This window comes from Eulemur rufifrons, chromosome 17, assembly GCF_041146395.1.
Source record: "Eulemur rufifrons isolate Redbay chromosome 17, OSU_ERuf_1, whole genome shotgun sequence".
In the NCBI taxonomy this organism is placed as follows: domain Eukaryota; kingdom Metazoa; phylum Chordata; class Mammalia; order Primates; family Lemuridae; genus Eulemur; species Eulemur rufifrons.
Genome location: NC_090999.1, coordinates 66,495,135 through 66,521,120, shown reverse-complemented (window position 1 = coordinate 66,521,120; position 25,986 = coordinate 66,495,135). Strand labels below are relative to the sequence as shown.

The 25,986-nt window shown below is 38.2% G+C and overlaps 1 protein-coding gene across 8 annotated transcripts in view; it reads right to left on the bottom strand.

Annotated features, from left to right (window-relative positions):
* CAST (calpastatin) overlaps positions 1-25,986 on the bottom strand; it is a 106,956-nt gene that overhangs the window by 62,602 nt on the left and 18,368 nt on the right. For 7 of the 8 annotated variants that reach the window (XM_069492367.1, XM_069492366.1, XM_069492371.1 and 4 more), the window contains exon 3: positions 12,743-12,814. In XM_069492367.1, coding sequence (XP_069348468.1) covers positions 12,743-12,814 — 72 coding nt within the window. Of the gene's footprint in view, positions 1-4,678; positions 4,809-12,742; positions 12,815-25,986 lie in introns of those variants that run through there. The other variant, XM_069492372.1, reaches the window with a different exon arrangement.

Genomic DNA, 25,986 nt, shown 5'->3' with positions numbered 1-25,986 from the left:
AGTCCAGGCCTTGCTCAGACTCCAAACATGGGCCGTGAACATCAATCAATTCAGTTCATAGGAGACCTTCACTATGACTCAGAAGTCTGAGCCCATATGGCCGGCTAAAATTCTCACCAAAATTTCACTGCACTGTTAAGGCCAGAAGACTCCTTACAGATGGGCTTTTTATAGTCTAACTCACTTCTGAGAGCAGTGGTTCTCACACTTTAACAGGTGCAAGGATTCATCCAGAGAGCATATTAAGCCATAGATTGCTCAGTGATTCTGATTGGTTAGGTCTGAGATGGGGCTGGGGAAATGTCCATACCGGGTATCTCAGGTGAAGATTCTCCTGCACTCTCCCTTTGAGGACCAAGAACCTTCTCTTTTCTAAGGATACCCCTACTATGAATGCACAGCTCTCTGCAATTCAGAAGGCCTTGCTTAGATCACAACTACATTCATCATTCCTTAGCAGTACATAAGCAAGAGACTCTAATCAATGTTACCTTCGCCATTCATTTACATCTTACCCATTATGATCACTATGTACCGACTATGGGGCCTACAGAACCAAGGCAAATTATAAGTGTGCTGGCAAGATAAAAAAGTTTACTAAAGTTAACTTATTAAATTTAATAAAAGTAGACCCAAATGCTCTAACATAAAATTCCTCCCCAAATAAAGCTAAATTTTAGTTTTTAAACAGAGTCTTGCAAAGAGGTCTGTACGAAAACAACAACAACAACAAAACACCAGCAACAAAATAGACCAAGCAACAACTTTTTAACCAAGATGTGCTAACCATTTCTGTGAGAGGCACCAGCGAAAATAATAAAAGGTGAGTAAACCAGATATGAGGTTCTCCTCAAGTAGTAAAAGATATGTATCCACCAGGTGGCAGCTGCCAAATATGAAATCAGAAACTAGACTGAGACAAATGTGTCAGAAATGAGAAATGGATGGAATTCAGGGGCAGGTTATTCTGTTGATGAACTTGTCTATCCTCTTTTGTGCCTTGAGTTGGGCGTTGAAGCAAGAAACAGAAATCTGAGCAGCAGGAACTTGCAACCCTCAAATCTTGCTTAGAGAACTGACAAAACAACCCCAGTCAGCTGTGGGGGTTCCAGTTAAACTCTGTCGATCCCCAGGATGAAATGGAAATCTCTGATAGCTGACACCTGATAGAAATCCAGTCCATCTACAAAGGGAGGTTGCAAGAACATCTCATCAGAAGGTCCTAGAATTAATCAGAACTCTCAATCCCACCAAACAGCGCATGTAAAAGCATTCAAGGAGAAACTGGAGTGTCTCAACTGGTAGTTAGGGGAAAGCATGGGAAGAGGAGATTAAGAAAATAATGAATGAGGCAAGCCAATGCTTGGGAAGCAGAATTCTGAGCAGTCTTGCCTTCGACGGACTGTGCCTCACGAGAATAACATCCCAGTCCCTGTAGCCTGTGGCTGTTGGTATTTTCTGCCTTGGACTTGATTCCTGGTTGCAACTCTTCTTTAAGGACTCATATTTCTAATCTTTATCCCCAGAAAAACAAGTCCCCAAGCTTAACTTCATCCCTCTTCCCTCAACCTTCCACCCTGCTTTTATGGCACCTTGACAGCAATGCTATTTAGCACTTTCACATCATCTGTATTTGACATGTGAGCCATACTTCTGAATGCTGAGCATCATGTCTGGCCCATTATAGAAGCTCAAGGAAAAAAAGGAGAAAGAAAAGAAAAAAGGTTCCTTATTCATCTTTTTTGATTATCCACTCTTTAATTTTTAACCAAAGCAAAAACAGATATTAAGTTCCCAAAACTCTACTTGTAAACCCTAGAGAATAAAAATGAGTATCATTTTACCATTTGTACCTAGCCAGAAAAAAAATTCTGTATTAGTGAAACAGCATGTTAGGGCTCTATTCCTATTAGTCTTTTTTCCAATCGAATAAATATTGAACATTTACTATACGGAAGGCTCCATGGTAGATAATACAGGGGTACAAAGATGTACATCCTGTCTTCAAGGGGCTCTCAATATAGTAAAAAGTTTTCATTCTGAGAACGAAAGTAACTGTAGTCAAATGAGACTTTAATCTGTGATAACTTTTCAAATGCTAAAGCTCATTTTTTGAAAAGTATTCTATGGAGAGCTGTGAACTGTGTCCTGAAAGACAATACAGTATTGTGACTCTTATTTCTCAATCTGTAAAATGGGCAAAGTAAGTGTATTTACCTCGTAGCTGCATTATCATCACAGCATGTAAATGCTCAGCATATACTTACAACATAGCATTTTTCAGTACATGTAGCTACAACTATTAATATTCTGTTCCAACATAGATTACGCTGATCTATTCTTTTACTGGAACCTATTACAGTCATTTCCTAATAATTTATCATTATCGTTTAGGGTAGATAACAGAGCACTATAGGGCCTGGGACAACCATTGTCCTCTTGCTAATGGTATGATTACAGAGAGTTTCCAAGGAGATCTCCAAAGTCCAAATAAACAGGCATGTTCACAAGCCATCAAGTTTTAGGCGATATTGTACAGTGGCCTTAAAAATTGAAAATAATGTGATTATTTTTGTGGTTTTCCATCACAATAGCATGGCTCAGTTGTTCTGAATCAGGGGAGGCAACACCCAACTGAAGGTCATTTAAAATGTGTGAGAGTGCTTTTCATCATGCTCTGGCATCCACTGGGAGCAAACAGTTCTGCCCAATTCAGAATTGTTATCCAAAATGCCAAGAGTATGCCTGTTGGGAAACATTGGGTAGATGACATTTTTAAGTCAAGAGCTATGCACAGAGAAAAAATAGAATGCAATGTTTGGGAAGACCCATTGTACTTTTCCAGTATACAGATTGTTAATTCAATATATCAGAAAAACTATAGACATATCAATGCTAAAACATATATTTTAGATTCATATGATCTCCAAAATGAGGGTATTGTAAGGTATAAGGAAAGAGAAGACACAAATATAGATATGTACACAGAAGAACATAAGTTATAGATTTTTTAAACAGCACTGACTAGTGAGATAGTTCATATTTTAAGGAAAAGTAAACAGTAAGAGAAGTAGTGATGACTTAAAGATATAACTGTTATTAAAGACGGTGAATAGGAATATAAATATTTGGCTGATTTTAAGAAGTTAATTCAAATTTAAAAAATACTTTTTTTCTTTCTGGTTTCATTCTTTCAAACTGTTATTTTATGTGGTATCTTTTACCTTTTCATTGTGGGAGCAACATTACACTCTGCCAATTCTACTGGAGAAAAATCAAGGAACTGACACTCACCACTAATTCTATAAAATCAACTCCTCTCATGCATTGGGAATCTTCTCTCCAAGCATGTACACTGAACCACCCCACATTTATGCTTGAGTGTGCTGCTTCATAAACACTGTTGCACAGTCTGCAACGCATACTTGTTTATAACAGACACCAAGAGTCCTTGTAGCACACACAGGGGCTCCCTCTTCAGCCTCATTGCTATAGGCCGCTTATTCTTCTCCATCAGTCTACAGGTGTGGCCTTTCCTTGTTCAGCATGATTTTGCTAAATTTGCCCACTTCATTTTAATCCTGTACTGCCTCCTAGAACCCAAGCAGCACTCCCTTCCCACCGCATTCCCAGCAACTTAATATTCCTCTGAGATACTGAAAAACCAGTGTGCAATAGTTGAATTCATGCCTGTTAGCAAAACATCAGGAAGAAGCTCTCTGTATTCATTAGAAAATAAACTTTCCCCCCACTGAACAGTAGATGCCACTCCTTGCTGAGCTTCCCTGCAATGCAGAGGTTTTCCCTCTAGAAAACATCTCAAACAGCAGGTTTCCGGAGCTGCTGATTAAGCGTTCCCGTCACTCTGATGCTTACTTAGGTGGGTTCCTAGAAGACTAGTCAGAGGCCCCAGAGGCCCGACTCTGAGGGAAGCTGCCTAAACTCTCTGCCTCATTTTGTCAAGCTGGAGAATGGGGATAAAGAACTTGCCTCTTGCCCATTTATAACTGGAGAATGCTGGGTCACTAACCCCATACAAGAAAGAGTTTGTTAATCTCTGTGAAAACACTTTGTATTCTTGAAAGATAGATACAAAGTAACCCTCAGTGATGTTATCACACAACAGTCTCAGGTTGTGTTCAAGGAAATAGAACCAAGGCATGTTACAACAGTTACTACACCACACCCAGCATGGATCAGGTACACAGAAAGGTCACACAGAATGAGCTCACTCTCTAAAACGGAGGTCATCACGGTAGTGGGGGAAGGGCTGGGGGAGGAGGAGGGTTATCTCTAACCCTAGAGATAAAAGTGCCAAATCAAATTGACATAGGTGCTGCTTTTTTTCTTTGAGCATTTGGCTTGGGCCACACAAATCCCTTGTTTTGTAACCCTACGTGCGCGGTCGCCAGATACATTCCCAGCTGAAGTGCCAGTAACAGTGTTACCGACAGGGAGGAGGAGTCGACAAGAAACAAAATTGAACTTAGATCCCATCTGGAAAGAAGTGTATCTCCAAGTTCAAGATACTAGTAAGAGCGATCGTCCCAAATCTGGGGAGTGCGCTGCAGGGTCCAGGCCCGGGGCGCGCAGGGCCCAGGCGCGCAGGCGGCGACACCCGTGCCAGACTCGGAAACAGACGCAGTCTTGGCGCAAAGCGGCGGAAATCAGTACTCACTCTGCCTGCGACTCCCGGACTCAGGAGACCTCAGCTTGGTTTTCAGGATGTTTGCATTGCTGGTTGGGCCGGGCCCCCGCGGTTTCTGTTTGAGCCCCAGCTGAGATCGCGAGCGCGGCGGGAGGGGCGGTCCCGGACGGCGACGCAGGATGCTCCCCGCCCTCCTCCCCGCCCCGGAGCGCGCCGGGCAGGGAGGGAGGCCCAGCTCCGCTGACTCGTCATGAGCCTGGCATCTGGTGGCGGACTTAGTAACGCAGCCTGTGAAGCAGACCACGTGCTGTGTGCGCTGCACACTGCCGGCCGATGACAGGTCTGCCGCTCCCACGGCCTCACCCTATGACTCCGCCAAAATAAGGGAGCAACGGTGGGTGGAGGCTCTTGCAAACCCACTCCCCCAAGTGTCTCTTCTGAGACTATAAAGTGAATTAATAATGATCACAACCAGGGATTCATTCACAGATACATTTAAAAATGTGCAATAGACTTTTTAAAAAGAACAGTTTAACAGAGTCAGAATTCTACTGAATTATTATTATATATTATCATGATTAAAAACATCAAAATTAATAATGGATTTGAAGCCATAGTGAAATATAAATTCATGAGTCTATGCTGCTATAAATAAATGAATGAATAAATAAGTAAATGGAGGGGAAAAAACCCACTTTCTTATAGAGGAATGCCAACAAATAAATATAGAATGAATGGAGTTAGAGAAAAGAGTTATGAAGTTTTAAAAGAAATATGGAAAGCCAACTTCCCCCAAAGCCATAAACCAACCACGATAAACACTCTGGACCCGGAGCTTGGGGTGAGTAGGGAGGTGGTGGCGGTCAGTGTTGAGGAACACGGATCTCAGGCCTGGCTAGTGACAGCTGAGGCAGTGACTCAGATCTTTATCCAGGCAAAACAGAGGTGACGGCCAGCTGTCATTAAAAAGGTGGAGAACTCATCTGCACAGCTTCATGCCCTACACATACCCCAGCAGGCAGTCAAGGCAGGGAGGGCCCTCTGACTTCCCCTTCAAGGGGTTCCTTATAGCCACCATATTTATTTTCATTTTTCTTTTACTTCTGTCAAAGCTGGTGAAGGAAGAGTCCTTCCAATTCTAACAGCCCTGTCCTTATCATTCTTTTTGATAAAAATGTAGCTTTGAAAATGTCTTTTTTGTTGATCATTAGTATTATCTTTCCTTTTTAAAGATAAACAAAACATCAGCTCATCTAGGTTTCACTGACATTCATTTCTCTTGGGACAAAAACAGCACAGAGTGACTTATTTGGGCCACACACCAGTAGGGGTAGACCCTGGGCCCCACAGCCCCCAAAGTTAGGCAGCTCAATGAAGGTGAGTATTTCTGTGCCCCTAAAGAGTATAGATGAGTAATCACATGGTTATGAAACAAATTTTTCAAAGATTCTTACGCTACAGATCAGGTAGAAGGGACTCCTTTCCTCAGAGATGAAGGGAGACATTATTGTTCCTCTGATGTGCTAAGGCTATCACAATCCCTGAGGGTCATCCTTTCTCCCAGTGTGGTCCTCAGATCACCTGCATCGGAAACACCTGGGGGTGCCTATTTAAGTATCGATATATAAAATCCTAGGCCTTGCCTCACCTTGGTAAATTAGAATTTCTTGGCTTGGAACCTGAGAATCTGCATTTGAGCCGGCTTCTCTAATCAATGTTTAGGTAATTGGTGGGCTGGACTATCTACACTTGGCACAGTTCAGCCTTTTGCTCCTCAAAGTGTGGCTGCCAGACCAGCAGCATCAGCATCAGCTGGGAGCTCGTTAGAAAAGCAGAATCTCAGCCTCACCCCAGACTTCCTGAATCAGAATCTTCAATAATAAAAACACCACTGATTCATCATGCACATTAAAATCTGAGAATTACTGCTCTGGATCTCATTTCCCAAACTTTGATTATTTGTACATAGTATTTTTTAAATTACCTACATAGTATTTTTAAATCTGCCATAACTATGTTTACTTTTTTTAAAAAAAAATAGATTAACTTTAACCTTTAATTTAGCCTGTTTTAAGCAAAAATAGCCATAGCATTATGAGTTTGATGTGCTAGTTTACTTTTTATAGCACATTAAAATATATTCATAATTATTAAAATAATAGTGCTTTTCTGCCTAACACAGAGTCATCTCAAACCACACATTGTACAAGGGTACTGTGAGGTGATGCTGACATTGTCAGAATTCCACAACACCCAAAGAGTTTTCCAGCCCCTCATTCACATTATGGATGAGGAAAGTAAGAGCCTGGGAAAAGAACTGTGTAGTCAAAGTTAACACATCTATTATGACAGGACCAGGACCCAAACCACAAAAGCATTTCTCTGACGGGTGCTTATTCCTTTGTAGATCTGTCCTCTAGGCTGGGAGAAAAGCCATTTGTTCCTTCTGTTTGAAAGGCCTAATGTTGCTGAACAACCTGTCATCAATGTTTTTCCTGCTGTTCAATTAGGTAATTCTTCCATTTTCCTTTCTGTAGTAGATAGCTGTCATTTGGCAGCTGGCCACACATTTGAAAACTCTCACCATGTATGAATAATTTCCCACCTCATCAGTGTGCGAAATCATTGGGATTCTACATCTTCCCAATGTAGAATCCAGAAAACTCACACCCCCAGATTCCCTGGTAGCAGGGTTGAAGCATGTCACTTGTGCCGGCCAATCAGATGTGCCAGAAAAGAATCAGATTGGAGGTGTGTGGAGGCCAGTGGCAGGAAATTCATATTATCATAAGGCCTTTGGATTGGCAGTGGTAGAGTTTCTGTCATGTGGTCCTAAATGTGACAGGTGCTGAGCTGTGACGGCAGGAGAGTTTTAGCATGAGAAAGTTCCATGGTGTTGCTGCATATTTTTTCTGGCTGTAAAGCTTTAGATTAGTTCTGTTGGACCCTCTTGCATTTCCCTACAAGCTACCTCCTCGCCCTTAAGAAATTCGTTTTTGGATTAAACTAGTCAGAGTAGATTCTAATTGGAACTAACAACTTTAACCAATACGTCTTCTTAATAGCACGCTCTTCTACAGAGTCATTCCTAATGCAATCCGAATGTCAGTTTCCTCACCTGAACAATGAAATTGTTGAAACTGAAGTTGTCTGAGAAGTGTTCCAGCAATAAAATTGCATGACTAATTATGGCTCACAATTATTTTCATCCTGGCTTTATATAATTTCTGAAGCCTTGTTAGTCATCATTATTAATTTATCAAAAATTAAATTTTAAGCACTAAGCATTTTACAATAATTATTTTGAGTTAGAAATGTCTCTGCCACTTAAGAGCTTTGAATTTTTCAAGCCCAGAACTATTAATACATGGCAGAAGGGATATTATCTGTGGGCATAATTACTCATTTCGTAAGAATTCTCATAAAACAGTTCCACAATATATGGAAACTATCCTATAATGCACAGCTTACACATGTGCTTCAAATTAAGTATTTAATTTTTTAAGACAGACTTTTTAAGGTTTCCTCAATAATTATAAAATTATCATTTATTTTAAATTTCTAATTGAATGTGTCCAGAATAAAAAAAAAAAAAACTAGAACTAATTTTACTGCCAAGGGTATCTACCATTTTGTCATACCTTTTCTGAATGTACTGGGAGAATATTATTTTGCCTCTGTGTGCTATGATAATTGTGTAATGAAAGCCTTCAAGTTATCACAAATGCTCTTACCTCCAAATGCCTTCCTAAATGATGTGTGGGAATGGTAATCATATGAATTATAGCCATTCCAATAAGCATCAAAAGGAGAAATAAGCAAGTATATTTCTTCAATACATTATAAGAGTTAAAGATATGAGAAAGGAAGAAGTGAAGAATTAAACCCTGGAAAACTAATGTTCCGGAAACTGGGGAAGGAAAGTGAGTCAGAAAAACACAGTGAGAAAGAGCTACAGGAGAGATAAGAATGGAGGTGGAAAAAGGACAGTCGAGGAAAGAATTTCAACTTTGCTTTTAAATAGTAATACAATAAGCGTGTGGCTAAAAGTCTCCACCTCCCAGCTGTGTTTCTTCCTCCTTCCCACAGCTTCTTAAGACCAAACAGGGTTTGGGGAGACAGGTCTAAATTCTCTATAACCATCCCATCTCAGGATGATTGGATGATAACTTCCATGTGGGAAAAAAAGATGGAAAGGGTCTGATTCTTATGCTTAAGTTCGAGAAAAAACTGGGTGTGGCTCTCTGCAATATACTGGACCTTCATAAGTTCAGGTAATGGCAATTCTGGAAACATTTACAAATAACTCACTAAATCTCATTGGGTAGGTGTTTTGCTAACGAGGCTTCTCATTTTTAGAGGCATAACTTAAGTATATGTTAAATACAGGTCCTTAAAAATAATCTTTTTCAGTTGGAGAGTCTTTTGTTGTTGTTGTTGTTGTTGCTGTTGGAGAACTAGAAACAACAACATGAGGACTAACAAGAGTAACTACAGGAGAGATACATTTTTTTCAACACCTACAAAATGCCAGGCCCAGGGCTGAATGCTTATATATTTTATTTAATTTAAGCCTCTCAACACCTCTGAGAAGAGAAATCCTATTCTCATTTACAGATGAGGAAACTGAGACTCGGTGTGACTAGATAATAAACAGCAAAGAGGAAATTCAAACTCGTGTTTGTTTGGCTGAGTGGTCTCTTACCCAGTGAGCACCAATGCTGCAGTGTCTCCAGCAGCAAGAACAGAACGGTTAAAATAGAGCAGACCCCAGTTTTGAATTTATATTTGTCCCAAACATTAATTTACTCCCTGTACTTAAAATTCATAGTCTTTCAATGACTTTTATCCTTTTGCTGGCTGGTAGAAGAGGAGCTTTGAAAAGGTCTATAAAACACACTCATGTGTCTTAAACTGGGATGGTGTTCAGCTTTAGAGGGCTCAGTCTTCTCACTTCTCGGCTGCTTCTTGGTTTTGGCACCTTTAGGGGCTTGCAGAGCAGCCAGAGCTCTGGGAGGCACTAAAATATTAACTCTTCATCAAGCAAGTGACATATATGAGAACGTCTGATTTCCATAGGATAGCCACCAGTTTTTAAATGCTTATTTTAAATAGTTGTATAGACAGTCTTGAAATACAGGTTAAGGTTTTAGATAATCTTGGATTTACTTAAAGACCACAAAGTTGAAATGGGCTGAACATAACTTTATTTATCAAAAACTACTACCTAAAATTATAGTTTCTTGTCTTGAAAGATGACGTTTCAGTGACTTTTATAAGTTGCAAAGCTTTGGAACCAGACAGGGCTGCCCATTGTCTCCATTACTTTTCAACATAGTATTGGAAGTCCTTGCGAGAGCTATCAGGCAAGAGAGCAGAATCAAGGGAGTCCAAATAGGGAAGGAAGAGATCAAACTCTCACTTTTTGCTGATGATATGATGTTATATCTGGAAAACCCCCAGGATTCAACCAAGAGACTCCTGGAATTGATTAACGAATACAGCAAAGTCTCAGGCTACAAAATTAATATACACAAATCAGAGGCATTTATATATGCCAATAACAGTCAATCGGAAAACCAAATTAAAGACTCAATACCCTTCAAAATAGCAACAAAGAAAATAAAATATCTAGGTATATATCTAACTAAAGAGGTAAAGGACCTCTATAAGGAAAACTATGAAACACTGAGAAAAGAAATAGCAGAACTTGCAAATAGATGGAAAAATATACCATGCTCGTGGATCGGAAGAATCAACATTGTTAAAATGTCTATACTACCCAAAGTGATCTACAGATTCAATGCAATCCCTATTAAATTACCAACATCATTCTTTACAGACATAGAGAAAATAATTATACACTTTGTATGGAATCAAAGAAGACCCCGTATAGCAAAAGCAATTTTAAGCAACAAAAACAAAATGGGAGGTATTAATTTGCCAGACCTCAAACAATACTACAAGGCCGTGGTTCTTAAAACAGCCTGGTATTGGCACAAGTGCAGGGACACAGACCAGTGGAACACAACAGAAAATCCAAATATAGAACCATCCTCATATAGTCACCTAATTTTTGACAAAGCGGGAAAGAATATACCCTGGGGACAAGAATCCCTATTCAACAAATGGTGCTGGGAGAATTGGTTAGCCACTTGTAGAAGACTGAAACAGGACCCACAGCTTTCACCTCTCACAAAAATCAAATCACGGTGGATAACAGACTTAAACCTTAGGCGTGATACAATCAGAATTCTAGAAGAAAATGTAGGAAAGACTCTTACAGACATTGGCCTAGGCAAAGAATTTATGAAGAAGACCCCCAAGGCAATCACAGCAGCAACAAAAATAAATGAATGGGACATGATTAAATTAAAAAGCTTCTGCACAGCCAAAGAAACAGTCCAGAGAATAAACAGACCACCTACAGAATGGGAAAAAATTTTTGCATACTACACATCAGATAAAGGACTGATAACAAGAATCTATTTAGAACTCAGGAAAATCAGCAAGAAAAAATCAAGCAACCCTATCAAAAAGTGGGCAAAGGACATGAATAGAAATTTTTCAAAAGAAGATATAAAAATGGCTAACAAACATATGAAAAAGTGTTCAACATCTCTAATCATCAGGGAAATGCAAATCAAAACCACAATGAGATATCACTTAACCCCAGTGAGAATGGCCTTTATCAAAAAAACCCAAAACAACACATGTTGGCGTGGGTGTGGAGAGACAGGAACACTAATACACTGCTGGTGGGACTGCAAACTAGTGCAACCTCTGTGGAAAGCATTATGGAGGTATCTTAAACAGATTCAAGTAGACCTGCCATTTGACCCAGCAATCCCATTACTGGGCATATACCCAAAGGAAAAAAGGTCATTCTGTAACAAAGGCACATGTACCCAAATGTTTATAGCAGCACAATTCACAATAGCAAAGATGTGGAAACAACCCAAATGCCCATCAATACATGATTGGATTAGTAAACTGTGGTATATGTATACCATGGAATACTACTCAGCTATAAGGAATGATGAAGATACAACATCTCTATGGTTCTCCTGGAGAGAGTTGGAACCCATTATATTAAGTGAAGTATCCCAAGAATGGAAAAACAAGCATCACATGTACTCACCAGAAAATTGGTTTCCTTGATCATCACCTAAATACAAATCTGGAAACGACACCAATTGGACATCAGACTGAGGTGGGGGGTGGGGGAGGGGATGGGGGTATGCCTACACAATGAGTGCATTGCGCACCGTTTGGGGAGTGGTAACACTTGAAGGTGCTGACTCGGGAAAGGGGGGGTGGGGAAAAAAATATGAAACTATTGTTTTTAACTTGCACTGTTCACTTAATAATTTATCATGAATATTTCCCATATTATTTCATATCATTGTACAAGAAATAATAAAAAAATAAATAAATAAAGATATTTAAACATAAAAAAAAAAAAAGAAATAAAGTGCACTATGTGTACAAAAAAAAAAAAATAAGTTGCAAAGCTTTTACGTGTTATATTACAAAAAAAAAAAAATGCTTACACAGAGCTTGTGAGATATTGGCAAAGACCTTGTATGACAGAAAACCTGGGTTGGAGCCCTACCTCCATCTTACTGGCCTTGTGAGCTTGTCAAGGTTACTCACCCTCTTTGAGTCCTGGTTTCCTCAGGTATAAAGGAATATTCATAATGAGGCCGTGAAGGGGTCACGTGAGATAATTACATACAGCACTTAGCAGAGAGCCTCGTGTGGTTTATGGTCATAAGGAAGATTTGAATTATTTTCTGAAGACATGAGAGGACTATATTTTCACTCACAGTATGTGCAAAAGTCCAATGTTATCTATAGACATTCATGATAATAATTAATATTTGTTGAACACATTAGGATATGCCAGGAAGAATTATAAAAGAAATGGTTTTACTAGGTTTTAAGTCATTCATGTCATCATTAAGAAATTATATCCTCTTCTCCAGCACAGAAATGATACTTTGTTCCAAAGTCTTCAGCGATATATGGGCCCCACCCACTAACGAAGTCCCTGCAGAGCAGGGGTCTTTTCGTGTTCGGGAAGTGACTGACCTTAGTGGCAGGGGCTGTTCTACCAGCATTGGTTCTGGAGGGTTGACTGGTCCCAAGGCTTGCTGCTTTTTTCTTGAAAATAGAAAATATTAGTTTCAATGGGGGAAAAACACCTTAACAATATAGTCAAATAGAACTTTCCATATCCATACAAATATCTTCTCAATCAAAAATTAGACTAACATACTAAACACATCCAAAGTAAACATATGTTTTTAATTTTTCATAACTTTGTCTGGAGACCATATAAATACTGAAAAGGAAGAGTAAGTTGAATAAATCTCAATTGTTCAATATTCAATGATTTTGGAGAACTGCAAAAATCCTCACATGGGCGGTTGTCCCACCATAATGCGCTTCCAGAAACAACTGTGGAGCAGTTGCTTTCTCTCTTACAGTGCTCCAGAGAGTGTACACCCGTACAGCCTCTACGGAGGGGGATTTCACAACATGTGTCAAAGACACAGTTCTATTTGTAAACATTCATCTTAGGGAAACAATAGGAGAACAAAGGGCTTTTTCTTCAAAGATATTCATCACAGTATTATAACATCAAAAAGCTGAAAACAATTTATATATAATAATGAACGTTTAGTGAGTACTTATGATATGCCAGGTAATATTCTATTAGAAGAATACAATTATAGAGAATAGAATATGATACTCTAATAATAAAGTCTATTAGAACATTATTCTAAGTGCTCTGTTTTAAATACCATATGTAACAACTTATTTAATCTTCACATTAACTAATAAAGACCTGTACTATTGTTATTGCCATTTTATGGGTGAGGAGATCAAGGTACAGAATGAATAAATTACTTGTAAATTACTCATTTTTTTTACAAAATATTAATATTAAAGGGTCTGCTTCAGACTATTCTCTTAGCTACCTATACTGACTCCCATAATAGGGGGTTATGTTATGGTACAACTACAGGTGAAATATCATGTGGTTATTAAAAATCATTTCTTAGAAGAACATTTCATTAAATAAAAATATATTATTTATATTTTATATAAAGAAAAGTCAGATTATGAAATAATATGTATAGTATGATCCCTGAAGTTCATATGGGATTATTTTCTGATGGTATAAAGGGTAATTAAAAAAAATTCTTCTTGGGCTTTTTTGTATTGCCTTATATAACCATTTTAACTGAGAAAAGAAAAATAAATGAGAAGAAAAAGGAAAGGTAAAATGCACAGTTGCTTTCTCAACAAGACCTTTATATCTTATACCTCTGACTTCTGGATATCTATATTGCAAAAAGGCAAGCATATAAATTATAAAGCTTTACAATATAAAATGGTGATATTATGCTCCAAGGTCTATCAAATGTACTATAAACATCGAATACACAAGGGATTATAATGCATTTATTAGCTGATATATAGCACATTAAAGTGTTCTATGTCTATGTAGTATTTACTTTTACATGTATAATTGAGAATAATTTGGTTTAATTCTTTGACATTTAGAAGAAATATTTAACCAAATTTATATTGTTTAATTTATTGAAAATGCCTGCCTTGGAAGTTTGAGCTGAAGTATTTCCCTTCAGGGTAAATAATGCCTTAGCATGATAAAAAAAAAAAAAAAATTACAAGTTAGCTTGCTGTCCTCAGAGCACAATCTCGATGTGTCCACTGGTTGACTACCCTCAGAGTATTTCATGAACATCACCAGAGGGGACACATTTTTATAAAATGCTATCTAGGGAGCCTCTGAGGCATTTCCAGGAGTTCTAGCTCTCAGGCATCATTTGTAGAATAAACAAACAGTCTCTCCCAAGCATACATGCACCACTATCAACCACGGAAGAAAAAAATCCTAGATAAGTGTGACAGAAACAAAAGAGGCTGCCAAAAAGCTAGTAATATGGGTATGATATGTGAGATGGAAAGAGGAGGGGATGGCCTATATTTTATCCAGATTGCAAGTCTTTTTCACATTATGATGTATAATAACAAATAACTTCTGATAACCATAATGTACAAATGGATTCAGTGTAAAACACTGGGCATAAGACATAAGACAAGAATACAGCAGTAGGGGTGTCCATTTCAACTTCATTATTCATTCCAACCTCCCTATTTTCCAGTGAGGAAACTGAGGGAGGGCAGGTAATGACCTCCAATGTGGCACAGCTGCCTGGAACTCCAGCTATTGGCCTTTGGTCTCAGTTACAACTGAGGAAGGCCACGTTCCAGTCCTGGGCTGACTACAGATTCCATTCACTACATCAAAGCCCACATCCTGCAGCCCAGCTCACCTGTAAAGTCTGTAAATGAATTCCACTACTTACCATATATCAACTAGAATTTGCCCATGAGAATAACAATAACTTGCTTTATGGCTATGATGAAACTATTAAGTTAAAAATATTAATAATAATTGTTTAAGCTTAATACAAATGCTGATTTTTATTTTAGCTCTACACCAACTCAAGGTTCACTTAAAAAAATGACTTACTAATAAATTCAATGTCTTTTAACTCAACTGAGGATCCCTCAACTTTCCTGTGGGTATGATCTGTTACACCAAAGACTGGCTTGCCCTCAGAGCTGCTTGGATTACTTAGTCTATAAAGGACAAATTTAGTTCAGCTGAAATTACAGTGGAGTTTGTAAAAATAACCTTTCATTAAATTTTGGTCTCACAAATATTTACTAAGCCCTTTGTCAACGTCAGGCACTTAAAACACAAATACTAAAAGCTTAGAAATGCATACACATATGTAGCACAGACTCTTTATTTTCAGGTTAGTAACCAGAGTTTAATTACAAATTGTTTTGGCTGATGTGTAAGACCTGGCTTTCTTTCTTCATTTGTATCTGACTTCGTGTAACCATTTTGTTCCTTCATTTATTGGACAAACTATGAGCCTGGTCCTATTCTAGGTAATGGGGATATAATGACCAAGTAAACAGAAAAAGCTCCTGCTCTCAGGGAGCTTACATTCCAGTAGGAGGACTCAACCTCTAAATAAGTCAAAAAAAAAAAAAAAAACAAGATGATTTCAGAGAACAAGATGATTGCAGAGTACTGAGTGCTGAACAGACTGTAACACAGAGTGATGTAACAGAGAGAAACTGGCTGAGGATTGCTTCAGACAGGATGGACGAAGTGAAATTTGACTGAGACCTGACTGTCGTGAAGAAAGCAATCATGTAAATCTGGGATGGGGGAGAGGAGGCATTCTAGGTGGACAGAGCAGCACATGCAAAGGTCCTGAGGTCGGAATGGGCTTAGCAAGTAGGAGGAACAGAAAGAAGCCAGTGCAGCCAAAGCTTGGTGGGTACAGGCACATATACTAAGAGATGAAACAAGATGTTGGACCAAGATACTTAGTCTGAAGTGATGTGCATTCAGGATGGCCCTACAGTCAGATGTGTTTGGGAACATCAATTTCTGCCAGGCTCTGGTCTGCTTCCTGGTCTTGGGGTATTAGCTGGCCCCCAGGAGTCCTCCCTTGCCTCCAGGTGCAAAGTTCTCAAGGTCCTCTGGCTTCATGTCGCCTTGTACTTAGTTTTGTAGGAGTCTTCTTCACCTCTACACCCATTACAATCAGCATCAGTCCTTCGAAATCTCACCCTGGCCTGGATACATCTCTCACCTGGCTAGATCTGCATACTCACTAACTAGTGTTGGGCTAGACCTATCCTCAAACAGAAGCAGAAATTCTCAAAACAAGCTCATTTGTGTATGATTCTACATTTTTCCTAATGATGATATGGGCTAATCTCTAAAATAAAAGATTAAGATGTTAGATGAGAATGCTAATCCTATGATAAATTCAAATTTTGAGTTAAATTACTTTCCTTCATTTCCATAAATCCATAGACTAAAGACCAATGAGAGATATTTCCTTGCCAACCAGTCACATTCCATCCAGTATTTATGTACACCTCTTTGTTTAATTCAAGTTGTACAGGAAGTAAACTATTAGGAACATCCTGCCCTTTTTCCCTTTTCTGTTGTCCGGTCTGGCTGAGTCATTCCCTCCTTGCAATTCAGCATGTCACAGGTCCTCAGTCCTAACCATTGACAGGAACAGAAGTGTAATACTCTACGCCATATTTGCCTCTACTGGACGCAAACTCCGGGACTCTAAGTCTGGCCCATTTACAGAGAACATGTGTGGCCCCTCCTGCTCACGAGAAGAGTCCCGACTTCACACAGAAGCAGTCCTATTTCCACAGACTAAGAATCTACATCCTCTACTGGAAGCGGCTCCCTCACCTTCAGAAGTAGTTCACATGTTGCCATCCAAGAGACCAGCAAAAGAAGACACCTCACACTTGAACAGAGAAGTGCAATAAAAAAATGCACAGATTAGATTGATTAGGTCAGGTGTTGCAGGAGGGCATGAAAAGAATTAATTGCATACCTTTTTGTATATTATTGTAGTTCATAATAAAAATTATTTACTAAAGTAATCAGCATTCAAGTCTTAAAAATTGTTTTCAAAATTTCAATGAAATTTCAAGAGCCAGGCAAAGAGTTGCTGTGTCACTATCACCTAAAATCTCAGGAAAGTCCCTCTGAGTAAAGCCACATGTTGTCCTGAGACTTAGAGACTCTGCAAAGAAACATGCTACATTCTGTAGGATATTGGTCCTATTTTTTGATTTATGTAGCAAAAATCCTGGTTCACCAAATGCCAACTATGAGAACTTGGGCAAGTTTGTGAACATTTGTAAACACCAGTGTTCTCAACTGGGTAATGTGAATAACACTATTCATATCTCTGCAGGTGATTTTGAGGATTAGATGAGATGAGATATGCGCTGAGGTCTGTGGCCCACAAGTTGGAAATCCCTGCTCTGAAGAGAGCAGCCCAAAGTCCTTGAACAGGTAGTAATGGGACAGACTGACCTCCCCAGGACAACCCCAGTGGGTCTACTTTTAACACATGAGAAGACTTGGTGGCTGTTGAAAATTCTCTATGAACTTTTATTATTCATATATAAAAAAATCACTTTTTATTGAATAGAAAAAGTGATTTTTCCTTAGAACTAGCCCAATTCTAATAATAGGACACAGTTAAGTTAATTGGAAACAGTTTGATCCTTTTGAGATCTGCTTTTAAGCTTTGTTAGGTTGGACCAGAGCAGACTTTAGAGCAGGGGATATTATGATATAATAAGAAATGCTTACAGTCATGCACCAAGTAATGTTTCCATCAACAATGGACTGCACATACAACAGTAGTCTCTTAAGATTATAATGGAGCATATATAGAAACTTGACATAAGGCACTTGATATTGGCAATCCAGATCAAGCAGGGGAAATGATTGATATTCAGTCATGGTGCTCGGACATTTGGTTTTCCACATGGATAAATATATATAAATAAAATTATATATATAATCTAGGTTTGTGTAAATACACTCTATGACATTTGCACAATGACAAAATTGCCTAACGGTGCATTTCTTAGACTTGATGAAATGTAGTATTTTTCAGGATAAAAATTTTCATTAAAATACGTACGTTTTGACATTTTTTTTAACAAATCAATTCCATTACTTAGTAGTCTATAAAATGGTGAGAAGTATTGTGTTTCCACATGAAAACACATGCTTTATTTGAAAATAGTACCTAGAAAGATTGTCTTTCAAAAGTGTAAGCAGATTTTCCAACACTAGCAATTATAAAACTGTGACTCTTATTTACAAATGTTCTTTTATACTACAGTTTAAGTAGTCTACAAATAAGTACAAATTGCTTTTATTGTCAAAAGAAATATAAACATGTGCTACCACAAATGCAAAGCAGTAAATACAATATGCTGGCCCCAGGAAACACATAAATAAGTCATAATGCATCAGTCTTATTAACTTATAACATTATATAGCAATTCATGTACTGAATGAAATGTCACGTGTACAATGGTCTCAGTAACACACATTATGGTGAACATATGGTGAGCACACTCCTGTAAGGTTGTTTTGTTTTGTTTTGTTTTGTTTTATGATTACTCAGTTCCTATGCATTACCTCCAGGTGGAAGTCCTCCACATGGTCCAGCTCAAGTCTTTCTAGTTTAGTCTTGAATAGGAGTTAGGAGAATGCTCTCCCTTCTCTGGCTCTGCCCCTGCTCTGACTTAGCTTCCCGCTGAGCCTCAATTTCCTGCCTACAAAGGGGGAATAGCTACACCTACCTCATGGGAATTGGAATGATTTAACGTGCTTTATGATCTTCTTGAATGAAAAGAAGGCACAACGTAAGGAAGAAAGAGGGAAATGAAGAGGTAGAGAAGTGAATTTACAAAAGTTGACAACAGTAGTAGGGAAGTCTATGGAGTTGGCCTCCATGTTATAAGGTAGAATTCTTAATATGGGCAATTTTATGATCAGTATCGAATATTAGTTAAAAGCACAGACTCTGTAAAGTGAGTTCACTGGGCTTCACTATTAAATAACTGTGTGGCCTTGGATGGGTTATTTAATCAAGCTATGCCTCAATTTCCTCATCAGAAGAATTGGGTTGCTGTAAGGGGTGTGTGTGTACACGTGTGCACACATGCATGTGCACATGTATAATGTCTATGTTAGCTATTATCATCAAATGATCTCTAGTTCTCTGCCACCTTTACCAATCTACAGAAGAACAGTGCTTACATTATTCTCTTCCTTTCCTGTCAAGCCTACTTCTTATTAAGGCATTAATAATGAATGTTTATCACCCCCTGGGAATACTTACAATTTAAAACAAGACCCAAGGGAAGGCAATGCTTAACTCAAAGGTTAAGGAAGTTGCTAACGGTAGAATTTCAGACATCAAAAAGCCAACTAGGAAAACAGTAATAAGACAGTGCTTTCTGAATATATCTACTTCATAAGATTGTGCCTGCAGGGGTGGGGATGGTGTATATCCACAAACCTCTTTAAATTGTATGTAACATTTTTGGGTCTTTTTTTTTTTTTTTTGTATTCATATATGTGTGTAGTTTTCAGAAAAAAGATCACAGTTTTCATCAGATTGCTAAAGGTACCATGAACCAAAAATATTTAAGAATTCTTGCTCTCCAAACTACCTTTCTGCATAAGTCCTTATGTTCTGTCCGTGTTCTCTCCTACTCAAACACATGCATGTGTGCACATATAAGCACACAACACACACACACACACACACACCAGCAGCAGCCTCGCTCTAAAAATACCTCTTGGGGCTCCCAAGTAAAAAAGCTCAAATACACAATATTCCTCTAAGGTCTAAGCAAACAGATGCAGAAGTTTAGTTTTAATCATTGTTAAAAGACCTTAATCTTTTATTATCTATGCTGTTTACTATTCTTTTTCTTCTGATTTAAAAAATACATTTAGGATAAAGAGAAAGTAGGAAGAAGAAACATAAATTACTCAAAATCCTTACAACTACTTTCAGTTATTTTTTCTATTTTATAAATATAAAAATATGTACAACATATTATGTTACAAAATAGAATTGTAGGCCTCACATTTTAAAAAAAGTTCTACCTAATATAAACATTTTCCTCTGCCATTAAATGTTTTTCAAAGCATGGTGTTAAAGATGCCTTCTTCACTACATTTGTGCCATAATTTTATCAATTCATTACTTCTATACATGTGTTTACTTTTTTTTTTTTTTTTTTTTTTGAGACAGTGTCACTCTGTTGCCCGGGCTAGAGTGCCGTGGTCACAGCAACCTCAAACTCCTGGGCTCAAGCGATCCTCCTGCCTCAGCCTCCAGAGTAGCTGGGACTACAGGCATGCATCACCGTGCCCAGCTAATTTTTCTATATATATTTTTAGCTGGACATATAGTTTCTTTCTATATTTAGTAGAGACGGGGTCCTGCTCTTGCTCAGGCTGGTCTCAAACTCCTGAGCTCAAACGATCCGCTGCCTCGGCCTCCCAGAGTGCTAGGATTACAGGCGTGAGCCACCGTGCCTAGCCCATGTGTTTACTTTTTAGTTTATCAAATAAAGCTATGATAAATATCTTTGTATATAGGTCATCAAATATACCTTTGATTATACACTTGGAAAAAATTCCTCGAATTGAAATTTCTGGGTCAAAAAGGTTTGTTTTTCTTATTCATGACTCTCAGCCATTTATTTCACATTTCTAAATACAATTTATTTCTTATTAAAGGAAAAGTTTAATCATACTTTTAACATTTTCAATCTTATAATTTGTCTGTTTTTATTCAAAGAAAATTTATATAAGAGCAAAACCAAACCTCTTCTTAAAATATACACATACCTAACACACACACATACACCCCTATGCTCATTCAGAAAAACAAAGTCAACCAGGTGATCACTGCTGAGGCAAGAAGTATTTTATTCCTTAATTTTTTGAACACTGTATCACAACAAGGAGTACCTACTTTTATCCACTGGGTGTCCTCTGAACCACATGTTTAACATTCAGGCAGACACCACCATATCATATCTAACAAATACTTCAGCAACCTCTCCTCTTTGTACCATCATTATCTTTTAAATTCATTATTCAGCTTTCTATTTCATTATTCTGTGAAATAAATGTATAGTTTCAGAGTACACTGAGACTATTCACCATATCAAGAAAGTAAATAGGAAAAAAGTAAGTGACAAAATCATATCCAAAGAAGCAATTTTTATCCCAAGTACTAAGTGAAACCAAAACTGGAATGTGAACATGAGATCGTTTTAGCTCTCAGTTTCCTATAAGAGAAATGTTTTTCTTTAAAACTGAATTTGCAGATTTCATACTTCAAAGTGTTAAGTTACTAGAATGTGCTAAAGTCCAAAAATTCTTCTCCTGAAGCTCAAATTAGATCATTTTAGGAATCAGATGCTTGATTTTTAAAAGAGAGAGCCCAGAGATGCCAACCCTAATGTGAATAATATACCAGGAAGTCTGGAATCCTAACAAGTAGGATGAAATATTTTTAGAATTCTCTTGTGAGTTCTTCCCAAATAATGTCTGTCTTATTTGATATTGATTAATTGAAAAGTAAATCCATTTACCCATAAAAAACTGGCAGAGAATAGTACCAAGAAATCTCTAACATGCAAAGCATCCCCATCACACTGACAAAGATTTTCTTTTACCAAACTCTAGTGTGGCTCCTCTGAGCTCTTTTTCAACTAGGCCTCAACTTTTGGACTTACCTGTTCATCTATCTCTGCCTTGTCCAATTTTAGCAAGAATCCTGCTAAGTCATGGTAGCCACAATCCCCCATCCTTGATATCTGATCACCCCCTGATGATATCTGATCAGGTTCCCTCATCCCCCAGCATCCCCCAGGTGTCTGATCACCCTGACCTACCTTTTGCAGGAATCCTGTTAGGTCAGTTTAGCCAGAATCCCCCTTACCCTGATGCTTCCTCTTGGTGACTTTCCATCTACCAACTCCCCTCTTTAACTTACTGTATTCAGAGTTGAATATTACCAAGGCCTTGACTAACTAGAATGTCATAGTTGAGAATGATGTGCGAAGAATCCAATTTTCAAAACTAAGGTTGACTTTAAGGAGCCAATGTTTACAAAGCCCTCTTGGAAAAACCAGCCACCCCCACAGTCTCTCTCCCTTACTGCAAAACTCCATTGTGGCGGGCCCTACATCGATAGCAATTGTCTAAATGAAGACTGCCTTACCACTCTTTAACTGGTCTGATACATAATTTTTTTCTTTACATACTTATTTTTTTCTGTGTAAATAATCACTGATTTCAACTTCATTTTTTTTTTTTTTTTTTGCTTCATCTGTTGTTTACATAAATCTATGTACACTGGAAGAAGAGTCATGTAAGCAGAATCTCCATTCACTCAGCACCCTCTCAATCATAATCATGGTACAATGGGTAATCTGTTACTCCACAGTAACAGTTCAGAAGAGGACATTCTCCTGACCTCCAGTCAAGGGCCTGGCCTCAGCCCTCATCACTCTGGAAGCATCAACATCGTCAGCTCTGTGACTCTCTACTCCTTCCTCCACTCTGCCCACCGATGACCCCGAGCATCCAGCTTCCCCTCCCCCTTTGACTGCTGCTTCTTTGACTTACTCATCTATTTCTCCTTCCTGTCTCCTACATGTAGACATTCATCAACACTTGCCTTTCATTTCTGTCTTCTCTCTCTACACTCTTTTCTTCAGTAATTTCAACCAAGATTTTGGCAGTGAGGGTTTGAAAGAAAGATGAGACGGGAGCTTGGGCAGTTTCAAAGGAAATATTTTAAAACAGTTTATTGTGAAGAAGACTGAACTGATATGTGGCCTAAAGAGGAATGATTAAATAAAGAGTGAAGGGAAAGAAGGAATAATCAAAGGGACAAAGTCCTGTGAGAAGTGGGAAGATATAGGACCAGCACCTGCTCCCTCCAACCAAAACCCCTCACGTGGTCCAATGACTCTTTGAAACTGTAGGTCTCTTGATGTGCTCTAGAGCCAGGCATCCCCAGAATATGGTAGAGCAAGTGGGGTAGCGAGGAGGAAGAGGGCTCATCTTAAAAAGAAAATATGAAAAGAAAAAAAGAAAAAATGCTTACGTGCGCTAGGCAGTCTGTAAGAATTATTTCAGTGTTACTCAAAATGTACTGAGAAGACCACTGGCATAGGAGAAGAATCACCTGGGGTAATTAGTAAAAATACTGATTCCTTGGTCCCACCTTAGATCTAAATCTGAATCGAATTGCTGGGAAGGGGGCCCAGAAGTCTGAATTTTTTATACTATCTCCAGGGGATTCTTAGGTATGTTACAACTTGAGGATCACTGCATTATCTATCCATGTAACGTCCGGGAAAATGAGGAATAGAGAGTTTTTGATTTTTTTTATGGTACATATTTACTAAGCATTCTGTAATAACGCTGCTTGGAACATGAACGACTTTGTGATTTCAACTTGCCATAAAGTTTTGCTTCCCATTTTTTTATAAGGCTATGACAACTAGTATAGACATTGTTATATGTTAAAGTGTTGTTGACATTGTGACAAGAATCATACATATTCAGTCCTTAGACAAGACAGGTACCTTGCTTTGGGCATGTATTCAGGTTATTATCCCTTTTTAACCAATCATTCCATTATCGTTGAGAAGTTTATAAAGTCTACATAGAAGAATGAAAACATTTTTACTTTAAACAGGATATTTCTGGAATAACATTTAATGGATCTGTCCATCAGGTTTCTAGGATTCATGATCTATGCCGAAGTCAGTGAATTTAACTTCCATTCAATTCCTTCAATATTTTGTTAATATTTGATTCTGATTCCATATGCCATAAGGTAAAATCTTTTCAGAGACAATTTTTTATTGCAATATATTATGGGGGTACAAACATTGAGGTTACATATATTGCCTTTGCACGATCCAAGTCATAGCTACAAATGAGCCCATCCCAGACAGTGCGTATTGCACCCATTAGGTGTGCAGCCCCTCCTCCCCCATCCTTCCTGCCTGATACCCTATGAATACTACTTGCAAATGTGTACTTAAGTGTTGATCAATTAATACCAATTTGATAGTGAGTACATGTGGTGCTTGTTTTTCCATTCTTGTGATACTTCACTTAGTAGAATGGGCTCCAGCTCTATCCAGGATAATACAAGAGGTGCTAGAACACCATTGTTTTTTGTGGCTGAGTAGAACTCCATGGAATACATATACCACATTTTATTAATCCATTCATGTATTGATGGGCACTTGGGTTGTTTCCACATCTTTGCAATTGTGAATTGTGCTGCTATAAACATTTTAGTGCAGATGTCTTTTTTATGGCAAGTCTTTTTTTCTTTTGGGTAGATGCCCAGTAATGGGATTGCCAGATCAAATGGGAGTTCTACTTGTTGCTCTTTGAGATATCTCCATATTGCTTTCCACAGAGGTTGTACTGGTTTGCAGTCCCACCAGCAGTGTATGAGTGTTCCTATCTCTCCGCATCCACACCAACATTTATTGTTCTGGGACTTTTTGATAAAAGCCATTCTCACTGGAGATAAGTTATATCTCATTGTGGTTTTGATTTGCATTTCCCTGATGATTAGAGGTGTTGGGCATTTTTTCATATGTTTCTTGGCCATTAATCTGTCTACTTTTGAAAAGTTTCTGCTCATGTCCTTTGCCCACTTTTTAATGAGGTTGTTTGATTTTTTTCTTGCTGATTTTCCTGAGTTCTATATAGATTCTAGTTATCAGCCCTTTATCAGATGTGTAGCATGTGAATATTTTCTCCCATTCTGTAGGTTGTCTATTTGCTCTTGTGATAGTTTCCTTGGCCGTGCAGAAGCTTTTTAATTTGATCAGGTCCCATGTATTTATTTTTGTTGTTGCTGTGATTGCCTTTGGGGGTCTTCTTCATAAATTCTTTCCCTAGGCCAATGTCTATAAGAGTTTTCCAACATTTTATTTTAGAATTCTTATAGTTTCATGCCTTAGGTTTAAGTCTGTTGTCCACCATGAGTTGATTTTTGTGAGAGGTGAGAGGTGTGGATCCTGTTTCAGTCTTCTACATGTGCCTATCCAATTTTCCCAGCACCATTTATTGAATAAGGATTCTAAATTATTCCATAACATTGAGAAAGGAGGAATCCTCCTCAATACATTTCATGAAACCAACATCACCCTGATACCAAAACCAGAAAAGGACAAAACAAAAAAAGAAAACTATAGATTAATATCCCTTACAAATATAGATGCAAAAATTCTCAACAAAATCCTAGCAAACCGAATTTAGGTGCTTATCAAAAAAATAATCCATCACATCAAGTGGGCTTCATCCCAGAGATGCAGGGATGGTTCAACAAACACAAATCTATAAATGTAATTCAACACATAAATAGAAGTAAAAATAAATACCATATGATCTTCTCAATAGATGCAGAAAAAGCATTCAACAAAATTCAGCACCCTTTTATGATAAGAATGCTTAACAAAATAGGCATAGATGGGACTTACCTAAAAATTATACAAGCCATATATGACAAAGCCATCATACTGAATGGGGAAAAATTGAAAGCATTCCCACTTAGAACTGGAACCAGACACCACTTCTATTCAACATAGTGCTGGAAGTCCTAGCCAGAGCATTCAGACAAGAGAAGGAAATCAAGGGCATCCAAATGGGGACAGAAAAGGTCAAACTATTGCTCTCTGCTGATGATATAATCTGATATCTAGAAAACCCTAAAGATTCGGCTATGAGACTACTGAAATTGATAAACAATTTCAGGAAAGTCTCATGTTACAAAATCAATGTACACAAATCAGTAGCATTTCTA